Genomic DNA, 11,927 nt, shown 5'->3' with positions numbered 1-11,927 from the left:
CCCCCCCATAGCCACTAAGACCCCCCCCCCCAAGCCATTAAGGATCCTCCCTGGGACCCCCCCAACCCCCCCCCCAGGATATTAACGCTAACCCTAATTACACCCCTAATTAAGCCTCCCAACCCAAGCCTTTGGGTAGACCTGACCTCCCTTTGGGAGCCTTTACACAGCCCCACACACAACAGGACTCTGCGCCTTCTCTCTCCTAACAACCCCGACCCTAACCCTAATTACGCCCCTAATGAAGCCTCCCAGCAGCAGCCTTTGGGTAGACCTGCTGTCCCTTTCTCCTCCCCCCCCGAACCACATCTCCCAGCACCCCCCGGCGGGCCGTTCCCTCCCAGCTCCCCCCGTTTCCACCCCGTTTCGTCGCCCTGACGCCATCTCCCCGCGCCATGAAGCCTCCCCCCCGGCCCCGCCTGGTCCCGGCCCGCTTCGCCGAGGCCCCGGCGGGGAGGCCCCGGGCCGCGGCCTGGTCGCTGCGGGAGAAGCGATCGCTGCTGGCGGCGCTGCGGGCCCAGGCCGCCCTCGGCCTCCCGGAGCTCCAGGCCCGGCCGCTGCGGGAGAGCCTCCCCCGGCGGAGCGAGGCCGAGGTGGGCCCGGGGGGGGCTTAATGGCCCGGGGGGGGGGGTCCTTAATATCCCGGGGGGGCTTAAAGTCCATGGGGGGGGCTTAAAGGCCCGGGGGGTCCTTAAAGGCCCGGGGGGGGGGGCTTAAAATCCATGGGGGGGGCCTTAATATCCCAGGGGTTCCTTACTATCCCGGGGGGGGGGAAGGGGGCTTAATGCCCGGGGGGGGGTCCTTAATATGCTTGGGGGGGTCTCAGGGAGGGTCCTTAATGGCTTGGGGGGGGGGAGTCTTAGTAATCTGGGGGGGGGGGGGGGGGGGGCCTTAACATCGCCAGATGGTCTCCGAGGAAGGTAACTCCTCTGGGGTCTCCTTAAACAGGGGCTGAGCTGCTGGGGGCACGGCTGGATTTGGGGTCCCACAGGTGTGACTGTCTGGGAGACCCTCAGCCTCATTCCCCCTCCCCATAACAACCCAGTGGTGAAATTGGGTGCTGGGGATTTTTCGTTATCTCACTTTGTTGAGGTCCTGCCTCGTGTCAACACACTGGTGGTGAGTGGAAACCCCTTGAGACCCAACCCCTTCCCGGCCCTCTCCTTCCCACACCTGCTCCTCCTATTTTGGGTGTGGGTCAATGGTATTTTTGTAGGGTTTGCAGCTGGGGGCAGGTAGGGAGGTGGAGACCAAACGTGTTTTCCCAGTGGCTGCTGTGGAGGAGCATCAGCGACGGGTTTTACCCTTCACCCTTAGCCTTTTCAACCCCCCTTCCCCATTTCCTATTTTCATAAATTACCAAGTTGCAGCAAAAAAAAATAAAAGTGCTTGAAAGCACATTAAGGACATTTCTGCCGGCATGGCAAAGCTGCCCAGGGTGTGGAAAGGGTTTTTGCAGTCTCCTTTCTTTCATCACTTCCCGCAGCGGGACGCAACCTTGTGCTGAATCCCAAGGAGATAAAATGAGTCCTAGCCCAGAGACATTTCTGCTTTACGAGGTCCCCTCTGTGCTTTATTGTATTCCTTGAAATGAAAGCCAGTTTCTTTTATTTGCGTGGAGTTAGTCCCTTCTGCCTCTGCTCCTTGCACCTCACCTCCGTCCCCCCTGCCTGTCTCCCTCTCTATCCCCCAGCCGCAGTCCCTGCCCCGACCCTCTGGGTGCTGCAGGGACAGAAGGAATATTTCTTTGGAGACGCTGTCACGCTGGTGTGCACCACTCCCCCCAGCATCACTGGGAAGCTGACGTACCAAATTTTTGGCGAGGCTGGCTGGGCAGTTTCAGGATTTAGCTCGACGAATAACTACACGTTTGAGTTCGTCCTCTCCCGAATGCAACACAGGGGGCCGCATTTCTGCAGCTATTCCCTCAAGCAAGGTCGGAAGCAGCTCATATCCCCAACCAGCGAAAAACTGGTGATCAAGATTGGAGGTGAGCTGTGTGATTTCTTTATCTTTCTCTCTGCTTTCTCCCTCCTCTCTGAGAACTATTCAGATGCCCAAACGTGGGTGTCAGCTATCGCCCCGCAATGTGACAACTCACCTGGAAATCAGGATTGGTGGGCTTTGTGGTTTAACCCAGCCCATCGCCAAAATCAGTAGGATTTCTGGGTGGAGGATTTATCTTTCTGGGACCAGCATGGTCTGGAAGGTGGCTGCCACTGGCGCTCTTCTCATGTCGTGGCAGGAAGCCTACAATCCCAAGCTTTGCTGCATGCAGTGGGAAGGCAAACAACTGGAGATCCGTTTGTGCTGTCCTTATTGCTACGTCTCCATTTATTCCTCCCCTTTTCTCAGACCACCTTCCCCAGCCCCTGCTGATGGTGGAGTCCCCGCTGGGAGAGGTGATGGCAGGAGATCTCCTGAGCATCATCTGTAAGGCCCCTGGAGACGCCACTGTACGGAGGTTTCACTTCTACAGGGATGGCCAAGAGGTCCTCCCTACGACAGAAGGCTCTGAGGACAATGCAGCAGATCACGGGGGCAATTTAAGGACTTCCATGGTCCTCCAGCTGCCACGTGCTGGTCCCCAACAGAGTGGAAACTTTACCTGCAAGTATGAGGAAAAAAAGCCTGAGAGGTGGATCCCGTCCTTCACAAGCCAAGCCGTGTCTATCAGTATAAATGCCCAAAAGAAAGGTGAGCTGGCCATCCATCCACCCACCTAACAATCTGTCAGTCCATCCACCACCAACCCACCCACCCATCCATCCATCCATCCAGTAACCAGCCCATTAAACCATCCCTCTCTCCATCTGTCCATCCGTCTGTCCCTCCCTCTCTCCATTTTTTCCTGAAACGATTCCATTCCAGTCCCTGTACGTTCCTCTCCAAACTAGCTGATTTTTGCACCGGGCAGCTGCTCTATCTATCCGATCACCATCCTTCTGTCCATGACTCAGCCCACCCAGTCTTGCACCCACCTCTCCCTCCCTCTCAGCCCTTCCATCACCCCAACCACCCCAAACAAGTATCGAGCATCCCTCTGTCCACCTTTATGGCTCAGCAGCCTCTCCTTGGCCTCCCGAGCCATTGTTCCCAAATTTCTCAGTGCCTCCTGCAGAGCCAAGCAAGCGGGGAAAGTCTTTGGGTGTTCAGCACTCAGGACCTGAGCAGAATGCCTGGAGACGGAGGGGTGGGGAAAGGGAAAGAGAGATGGTGGCGGAACGATGCTCACAGCCTTCCCTCCGTCAGCACGCATGAACTGTGTCTACATCTCCTAACCTGTCCCACCCTCTTGCAGGGAAGAGCTGCTTCCTTCTTCTACGGCTCCTGGTTGTGGGCGGCTGCTTCCTCACCATCAACAGCCTCATCCTCCTCTTCTTCTGGGCCCGGGGGAGAACCAAAGGTACACCCTGAGCTGAGGGGGGAATCGCCCCACCTTTGGGCTCCCCACCACCCACCTCGCTCCTTCCCGCAGACGCCTCGTTCCTGTCTGGAGCCAGCCCTGCCGGGATCTCCCAGCTGCACGCCAGATCCCCACACACCCTTCAGGAGGAGAATAAGTATGAGGAACACTAATGAGAGGAAGATGCTGTGGGCGATTCCACCCCCTAAAGACCGCTCCCTGCTGAAGACGCATCCCAAAAGACTGGTGTGCAGCCAAACAGGTGCTCACCTGTGGGAAAACAAAGCAAGAAACGGTTCCTGGGAGGATGAAAGAAGTAGAAAGGGGTCGTTTCACGTGGTAGAGGGGAGGGAGGAGACATGGACGTTGTCGGGAAGGGTGATTGTGAAAGAGAAAATGAAGAAAGACCAGAAATAAAAATGGAAATTGTGAGGAAAAAGAAAGGAGTGAGAAAGGGTGAGAAATGAAATGGAGAGACAAACAGTGTGAGTGAAAAATGAAAGCATGGACAGAGGCTGAGACAGAGTGAGAGAGGGATGGGGAAGAAAAGGGATGCCAGGAGCATCGAGGAGGGCACGACGGTGGGAAGAGCAGGTTGGAGAGGTGAAGGAGAAGAAAAAAGGTGGAAGGAGAGCCCCCAAATCAGAACAAGCCCTTGTGCGGGTCATTAACTGGATGGCCACCGCTGTCACCTCGCCTGGTTGTCCCGGTGTGTTAGGGATGTTAGGGCATCCAGGGAGGGGTGGGAGAGCCGCTGCAGGTGGGGTGGGTGGCTGGGGGCTCTGGTGTTTGGGCTTTTGGAGGGGAATGTCCCATAGCCCATATACGTGGGAGCTGTGGGGCTGCAACAGGAGGATGCTGGAAATGCAGAGACTGGGAACGTGTGAAAATGTGGAGGTGGCATTTGAGCCCCTGGGGGTGGCGTACAGGGAACTGGGGGGATATTGGGGTGGGACGTTAAGGAGTGAGTGGTGGATATTTGGGGCATGTGCGGGGCTATGGGATATGGCATGCCACCAGCACTGGATATGAGGGGAATGCAGGGATGTGGGGAAGCTGCGTGATCAATACGGGAACCTGAGCTGATGGGGGCGCGCTGGGAAATCTGGCTATGGATGGCACTAAGGACAGGGGGCTTTGGGGATACGGCAGGCTGCTGGGGAGGGATATGGGGGCAGGAAGGAGATGGCGACCCTGCCGATGGGATACAGAGCGACTTTGGGGCAGTATGAGGCTGTGAGATATGAGGATAGCGGAACCGCTCTCTCCTGTCCTCCGCGGCCTTATCTCCACCTCGCAGCCTTCCTTCCCCTCCAGCCTCTTTCTGCCATGCCCTCAGCCCCCGGCAGCCAGCAGTGGATGAGAAAGAATCGATAGAGGGGAGGGAGCGTGCTGCCGGGCCATGAGGTCCCAACGCTGCTCCGTGACACCGGGAGGGCTGCGAGGTCACAATACCTCTCGGTGATGCAGTGCTGGGCCGTGACATCCCGACACCCCATTGTGACGCTGGGCCAGCCCACAGGCACTGCTCCGCACCGGTCCTGACAGCAGCAGTAGCTGCAGCTGCAGCGGCGGTGGTGGAAGCATGGTGCGAGTGTGGGGAGCCACGGCCCCTGCCTGCGTCCTCTTCCTCCTGCTGGTGGCCCTGTGTGCCCGGGGTGCCCAGGCTGCGCCATGGCGACCACCGGGAGCAGGTGGGTGGGCAGGGCCGGGGCCAACACCAAACCCTGGGCGGCATGGTGCTGCGCGGCACGCGTATGGATGGAGGGGACGGGGACGGGATGGCAGCAGGGCCGGGCGGGCACCGCGGGCAGGGGGCAGGCAGGAGGCAGAAGCCCCGCAGGGTGGCACGGTGGGGCCGTGGCTGCTGCGGGGTTGTTTCCTGCCGGGGGGGCCGGGAGCGGCGCTGGGGCCGAGAAGCCCGGGTCTGAGCCCCTGTGGGGCTGAGGCCGCTGGCCCCTCTTGGGAAATTTCCACCTGCATCTTTGTCCCGTGACATTGCCTCAGCCCCCTCAGTCACTGCAGGGTGCTGGGGAAGAGGGAGAGCACAGCATGCCATGGCAACGTCTCTCATCTCTGCTTGATTTTAGATGATGACGATGTTGGCTCTCGATATCCAGCTTCTCAGCTGGATCATGGTTTGGAGCCTCAGGAGGATCCCCGAGGTACGTTGCGAGTGTGCTTCCTTGAAGGAAGATGGCTAATGGGCTGTAATAGTTTATTCAGGGTCTTCCAAGCGCGTTTGTGCCTTGAGGGGGCTTGCACAAATGAGCCCTGAATATTTCTTCACTTGGAGAGATGCCACCCCTGCCCCTCTCCACAGAGAGGGAAGAACCCAGGCTTTTCTTCCTGTTTGGGCCATGTCATTACCTGAGCCCCAGCCAGTGCCTCCCGGTCACTGAGGAAGAGGCAGGCCCCAAGAGGCAATGGAAGCTCCCCTTACCTGTGTCTGATCCCACTTGTGCCCACAGGCAGTACTGGTCAAGTGCCTCCATGGAATCCTGCTCCTGAGCCTGCCAGTATGGGTCCCACAGGTGGTAAGTTGTCCGTGTTCATTTCCTTGCTGTTTGTTAACGGTTTGTTGAGCTAGCTCAGCAAGGGTTCAGCTGCTCACTGGCCAGGGGGCTTCTCCATGACAAACATGGATGATCATTTTTCCCGGGGTCTGCACGCTCCCCCTGCAGTGGGGTCTTCCTTTGTGTCCAGCAGAGATCTTCCCGGAAGAAACACCTGAGGGGCCACATCTTTGGCGGCGTGGTCCCTGCGGGGTGTTGCGCACAGCCTGGAGAGAGGATTTGGGAAGAGGCCAAGAGGGAGCCTCCAGCTCAGCAGGCCCCTTTGCGGCTTTGGAAATCCTGGCTCGTGTCTGGGTCCCACATCCTTGCCTGAGCCCCCTCCAGTCGCTGCAGGTCACTAAGGAAGAGGTAGATCACACCATGCACGGGGAATGTTTCTCTTCTGTGCTTGATTGCAGCAGTTCTCGTAGGCTCTGGCTACTCGACACCTCAGCCTGATGTGGACCACGAGCCTCAGGTTAATCTGCCAGGTAAGTCAGCGGAAGGCAGGAGCATCTAGGTGCTGCAGAGCCAGCAGGCACCTTGCGCTTGAGTTGAGACCTGGGGTGGGCACGGGGAGGGCCCTTCTCCGGGCAGCTCCACGCACGCTTAGTTTGTACCAGCACGGTGCCACTGCAGGCACCCAGCAACTGTTTGCAAGATGCTCTGGAGTGGCAGGGAGAGACGAGTGCCGTGGAGCAGTCCCCTCTTTGAACCGCATTCTCTGTCACTCTGGTCAGAAGGAGTATGTTGGCGTAGTTCACAGGAGGGACTCCACTTGTGTTTACAGATGGGACCGAAGGCGAAGGTGATGCAGGCTCCCAGATGGGTTCCAGGACTGAAGCTCTGGGAGATGGCCTGGGTAAGTTGTGGCTTTTGACTTCCTTTGAGAGCTGCCAGCTCAAAGCCCAAACGTCAGCCAGGCATCTCTGCAGGTGGGAGGGTATAGACCGGCACGTGTGTGTGCCCTGTCAAGGCACGAGCCCTGGTATGCTCTCCTACTGAGCTATTGATGTAGATGGCGCTGGGACAGAAACTTCTCACGGGGCTTTGGTTGCAGAAGTGTCCCCAGGGAGGGCTTTGCCAGACCCTCGGCTGCTTCCTGCGCTGGAGCCCAGCTGGTATCCCAGGGGTGGGAAGTCATTTCACTGACTTCACAAACGAAGCCCTGGTCCTCCAAATTGCACTGGTGCCAAAGTTAACTTCCTACTTTCTGTTCAGGTCCTCTAACAGCGAAGGACAATGCTGAAATAAGAAAATCTTCCCCAACATCCCCTGACATCATAGAGGACATCATAAAGGAGTTAGAGGAGGCAGCACCTGGTGGGTATATTTCACTCTGTCCGCCATAAGACTTGGGAAGGTGAGGTTCTAAATCCATGTGTGGACACACCGTAACCTGCACAGCAGGAAGGGATGGATCAGAGCGGAGACACTCAATTTCACACCTGGCAGGCACTGGTGAGCGCCAGAGAAGGCCGAGAGCCTCTGCTGCCGCTTGTGGGTCACGCCGTGTCCCAGGGGCAGCTGCTAGCCCAGCACTACCATAAGTGGTCCGAGCTGTTCCGTGCAAACATTGGTATCCAGCCAGCAGCAACTGGTGTGTGCTTGCAGCTGTGCCCAGAATATGGTTCAAGGAGGAGCAGTTCCTTGTAGTCACACTGTCCTGCTTTCTTTCTAAAGAGCTGGTTAGAGAGACTGTGCCGAAGGAGGTGCTTTGGCGAGGAAGCGGTCGCAAGCTGCCACTCCCTGGCAAAATTACAGGGGCAACACAGGCAACTGCCCCACCAGGTAAAGGCTGTTTCTTGGTCATCCGCTGTCACCAACCAGAACCAGCATGCGTGTGCAGGTTCTTGCCCTGGTACCCGCTCTTGCAGCTCATGTCAGCAGCCAAACCCAAGAGTGTCAGTAGGCAGCAAGTGTTGCAGAGGAAGGCAGGAGTGGCTCCCTGAGGATGGCTGTCTTCCCCGGGCTGTGACAGCATGTGAGAGCAGTGCAGCGGAGAGACGCTCACAAAGCTCTGTGGCTGTGGTTAGAGAGGGGTCACCTCCCAGCGCACCCAGTTCCCAGGGATTTTGGAACCTTGCTCTTGGGGGAACGAGGCCGTCAGAAGCCCACTGAGCAGACGATGGGAAACGGGACCCCTCCTGTGAGCTGAGGCCCAGAGTGATGCCCTGACCCAGTGCAAACAGGGCACTGCCATAGAGCTACTGATGTAGGTGTCGATGTGACAGAAACTTCTCACGGGGCTTTGGTTGCAGAAGTGTCCCCAGGGAGGGCTTTGCCAGACCCTCGGCTGCTTCCTGCGCTGGAGCCCAGCTGGTATCCCAGGGGTGGGAAGTCATTTCACTGACTTCACAAACGAAGCCCTGGTCCTCCAAATTGCACTGGTGCCAAAGTTAACTTCCTACTTTCTCTTCAGGTCCTCTAAGAGCAAAGGATAAAGCTGAAAGAGTAAAACCTTCCCTGAGGTCCTCTCACATCACAGGGAAAATCAGAAAGTACTTCGAGAAGGCAGCACCTGGTGGGTATATTTCACTCTGTCCGCCATAAGACTTGGGAAGCTGAGGTTCTAAATCCATGTGTGGACACACCGTAACCTGCACAGCAGGAAGGGATGGATCAGAGCGGAGACACTCAATTTCACACCTGGCAGGCACTGGTGAGCCTCAGAGAAGGCCGAGAGCCTCTGCTGCCGCTTGTGGGTCACGCCGTGTCCCAGGGGCAGCTGCTAGCCCAGCACTACCATAAGTGGTCCGAGCTGTTCCGTGCAAACATTGGTATCCAGCCAGCAGCAAAGGGCTTCTGCTGAACTTGTGTTCAGCTCCTGCACAGCGCTGCTTGCAGCTGGGCGAGTTCAAGGCAGGAGGCACAGCCCAAGCAGTCCTTGCTGTCTCATTTGCCGGGAGACACATGTCACTGCAGGGGAAAAGCACCCTTGGCGCTTACCTCAGTTTCAGCTGATTTAGCTGTCCAATTCTAGTTGGGTTTCAAATGACTTGGCTGTGCTTCTCCTCTTGTTTGGGGACTGTGGGCTCTTCCCTGATGCCCACAACTGTGCCCACAACATGGTTCAAGAGCTTGCGGCTCAGCCTGATGTGTGTGACTCTTGCCCTTCCCATGGGATGGAGTCAGCATGATGGGATGGACATGCTTCTCAGAAGGGCTGTTCCTGCCTCTGAACTGGATGCAGCTTTTTTCTGTCCTCTTTGAAGGCACGAATTGAGCAACATCTTGCAGTGTGCCAAAAATGCACTATGTGCGATGTGAACAAGAAGATCTCCTGCAATCTCCTGGTCTCGCAGCAGGCCAGATTTTGCTGTCTGTGCTGGTAGACTGCCAGGAGTCGAACACTTAGATTTTTCTTTGTGAATGACATGTTGTTTGGAGTAGTGAGTACCTCCCCCAGAAGCCCAGGCCGTAGCTTCTAAACTTTAGGGATGTCTTTTGAGAAGCACTACCTTTCAAAGATACCGTCCTCGAAAGGAGGAGCGGTTCCTTAGGGTCACACTGTCCTGCTTTCTTTCTAAAGGGCTGGTTAGAGAGACTGTGCCGAAGAAGGTGCTTTGGCGAGGAAGCGGTCGCACGCTGCCGCTCCCTGGCAAAAGAACAGAGCCAGTGAAGTCAACTGCCCCACCAGGTAAAGGCTGTTTCTTGGTCATCCGCTGTCACCAACCAGAACCAGCATGCGTGTGCAGGTTCTTGCCCTGGTACCCGCTCTTGCAGCTCATGTCAGCAGCCAAACCCAAGAGTGTCAGTAGGCAGCAAGTGTTGCAGAGGAAGGCAGGAGTGGCTCCCTGAGGATGGCTGTCTTCCCCGGGCTGTGACAGCATGTGAGAGCAGTGCAGCGGAGAGACGCTCACAAAGCTCTGTGGCTGTGGCTAGAGAGGGGTCACCTCCCAGCGCACCCAGTTCCCAGGGATTTTGGAACCTTGCTCTTGGGGGAACGAGGCCGTCAGAAGCCCATTGAGCAGACGATGGGAAACGGGACCCCTCCTGTGAGCTGAGGCCCAGAGTGATGCCCTGACCCAGTGCAGATGGGGCACTGCCTCACTGGCACTCCTGGGCTCCCGAATTTTGTTCAGTTTTGTCCCTAAGGCTCCGAGTGTGCCTCGAGCAGCGAAGGTGGGCAAGCGCCTAAGACCTTTTAGAACTCCAAAGAGCTGGGGGAGCAAACCTGAGACACTGGGCCCTCAGCATTATGGCAGGGAAAACAAAGGATGGAGGGAAAACAAAGCTGAGAGGCAAAAGGGAGGCTCCAGAGTGCCTTGAGTTGCAGTGCCTTTGGCAGATTCCCCAGCTTCTGCTGAACCTCAGGAAGCATTGCGGCCTGAGGATTTTCACTTGCTCAAAGATGCTAACCAAATGAAACAGAACACTTCCTGGCAATGTCAGACCTCCGGTGAGATTACCAGTAGTGCGCAGGACACAGCAATGTCCACAATTGTTCTTGCAGGCGTGGATGGGGAGAACAATGCAAACACTGCGAAGCCCCAAGATTTCCTAAGTTTCTGCGTAGTAGTCAGTGCAGTAGTCGTGACTCCCCTCCTGCTTGTGATAGTTGCGTGCTGGGTGCGTGAGTATTCGGCGTTGGAGGCAGAAAAACCAGTGAGTTGTTGTTCCCCCGCTCCCTCTCCTCCTCTCCCCCTCCCAAATTCGTTACCGTATCTTTGTCAACGTTATTATGTGGCTGCTGCCAGCCAGGAAGCAGTTGTCGTTAGCGTATTGTGAAGTGAGCAGTTAGTTTTTGACCAGACTCTTCTGAAATTTCTGCTGTCCAGTGCTTTAGGTGGCCTCTAATTCCTGGGCATTCTGTTCTGGAGCCCATTTTTCTGTTGCTGGTCTTAGCGAAGCTTGGCCCTTCCGCAGCAAGAGCAGAGCCAGGGACAGCCGTAGGCAAAGCGAGGTCAGGAAGAGAAATGCAGGAGCTGAGAGAGGGTGCCATCGGAGAGAGAAGCGCAGCAGTGCCAGTTCCCCCCCAGCACAAGGCACCCTGTTCTGGGATGCCCTGAATTGCAGGTGTCCGCCTCAGCCAAGGTGTGCCAGCTACTGGGAGCATGGGGATGAGCCCTGCCAGCTGCGGGCATTGCCTTGGAGAGGGGCAGTCGGTGTGTCACAGCCGCACCTGAGCGCTGCCAGCGTGCGTGTCCTCAGCACACACAGAGCTTGTGTGTTTAATTACACATCCCAAAGAGCGGATGGGCAGCACCTCCCCGAACAGGGAGCCGAGGCCGTCACCTTGTTGGGCCAGGGCCAGGGCCGGGCAGGGAGCTGAGTACTGGTCCTTGCAAGGCGCTCTGGGGAAGGGCAGCCGGTGGCTGTTGGGACCCGGTCATGCTGAGCCCGGCTGTGGACCCCTGTCTCTGCGGGGGCCAGGTCTTCTTGCTGGGACAGCACGTGCAGAGCAGGCAGGTCAGGATGGCTGGCGAGGCGCTGGGGAGGAGACAAGCTGGGGCAGGATGTGGAGGGGAGCAGAGTCCCAGCCGAGGGCACAGGGCACCCTGTTTTCTGCACAGAGCACTGTGTGCCCACAGCTCACGCACAGCCGGGTGCCTGCACCCTGCTGCCTCGCACCCGCCTGGCACTGCAGCCGCAGCACGGCCTCAGCAAGTTCCTGTCTCCGCAGGCGCCTCGACGCAGCCCAGGCAGCCCAGACATTGACACCCGCAGCCGCTCCGTGAGCCCCTACAGGCAGCCTGACCACCGTGGTACGCCTGAGAGCCAGGCCCGATGCCAGCAGCCACCATCAGTGCCTGGAAGAGCGGCCCGCCTGCCACCAGCCCGGCCTCCACGGCCCCCACGCCCGGCAGCGGATCAGTGGAAGGTGCACGACCGGCCCAGCAGCCCCCAGTCCTCGTGGACACAGACATCACCTCCACGGCCCCCTCCACCCTCTTCCAAGGGCTGGGGCAGCCCCCCCCGGGATGCAGCCTTGGCCACACTTCCAATAAATATTGAATAATACA

General features: G+C 57.7%; 2 protein-coding genes and 1 long non-coding RNA gene across 3 annotated transcripts; 2 read left to right on the top strand and 1 right to left on the bottom strand.

Annotated features, from left to right (window-relative positions):
- The first annotated feature begins 219 nt into the window (after positions 1 to 219).
- LOC136787938 (uncharacterized) lies at positions 220 to 3,849 on the top strand. The gene is made up of 5 exons (XM_066985364.1): positions 220 to 593; positions 1,694 to 1,990; positions 2,356 to 2,697; positions 3,302 to 3,406; positions 3,479 to 3,849. The coding sequence occupies exons 1-5, from the start codon at positions 242 to 244 to the stop codon at positions 3,577 to 3,579; spliced, it is 1,197 nt and encodes a 398-aa protein (XP_066841465.1). The 5' UTR covers positions 220 to 241; the 3' UTR covers positions 3,580 to 3,849.
- On the bottom strand, positions 1,545 to 3,486 carry LOC136787946 (uncharacterized). The gene is made up of 3 exons (XR_010827011.1): positions 3,283 to 3,486; positions 3,052 to 3,179; positions 1,545 to 2,499 (listed from the first exon to the last, which is right to left on the bottom strand). It is a non-coding gene; the product is annotated as an uncharacterized lncRNA (long non-coding RNA).
- LOC136787803 (uncharacterized) lies at positions 3,766 to 11,927 on the top strand. The gene is made up of 10 exons (XM_066985130.1): positions 3,766 to 3,862; positions 5,497 to 5,571; positions 5,878 to 5,943; positions 6,381 to 6,452; positions 7,183 to 7,284; positions 7,513 to 7,752; positions 8,384 to 8,485; positions 9,494 to 9,601; positions 10,418 to 10,569; positions 11,588 to 11,927. The coding sequence occupies exons 1-10, from the start codon at positions 3,766 to 3,768 to the stop codon at positions 11,921 to 11,923; spliced, it is 1,350 nt and encodes a 449-aa protein (XP_066841231.1). The 3' UTR covers positions 11,924 to 11,927.

This window comes from Anser cygnoides, chromosome 31 (genome assembly GCF_040182565.1).
Source record: "Anser cygnoides isolate HZ-2024a breed goose chromosome 31, Taihu_goose_T2T_genome, whole genome shotgun sequence".
NCBI lineage: Eukaryota > Metazoa > Chordata > Aves > Anseriformes > Anatidae > Anser > Anser cygnoides.
This window is presented reverse-complemented; position numbering and strand designations above follow the sequence as displayed.

Coding starts and splice junctions, on each gene's coding strand:
- LOC136787938 (XM_066985364.1), top strand. CDS start 242: ATGAAGCCTCCCAGCAGCAGCCTTTGGGTAGACCTGCTGTCCCTTTCT. Junction 594..1,693: donor CCCGGCGGAGCGAGGCCGAG/GTGGGCCCGGGG, acceptor TCTATCCCCCAG/CCGCAGTCCCTGCCCCGACC. Junction 3,407..3,478: donor GGCCCGGGGGAGAACCAAAG/GTACACCCTGAG, acceptor TCCTTCCCGCAG/ACGCCTCGTTCCTGTCTGGA.
- LOC136787803 (XM_066985130.1), top strand. CDS start 3,766: ATGGACGTTGTCGGGAAGGGTGATTGTGAAAGAGAAAATGAAGAAAGA. Junction 7,285..7,512: donor GTTAGAGGAGGCAGCACCTG/GTGGGTATATTT, acceptor CACTACCATAAG/TGGTCCGAGCTGTTCCGTGC. Junction 8,486..9,493: donor CTTCGAGAAGGCAGCACCTG/GTGGGTATATTT, acceptor TTCTTTCTAAAG/GGCTGGTTAGAGAGACTGTG.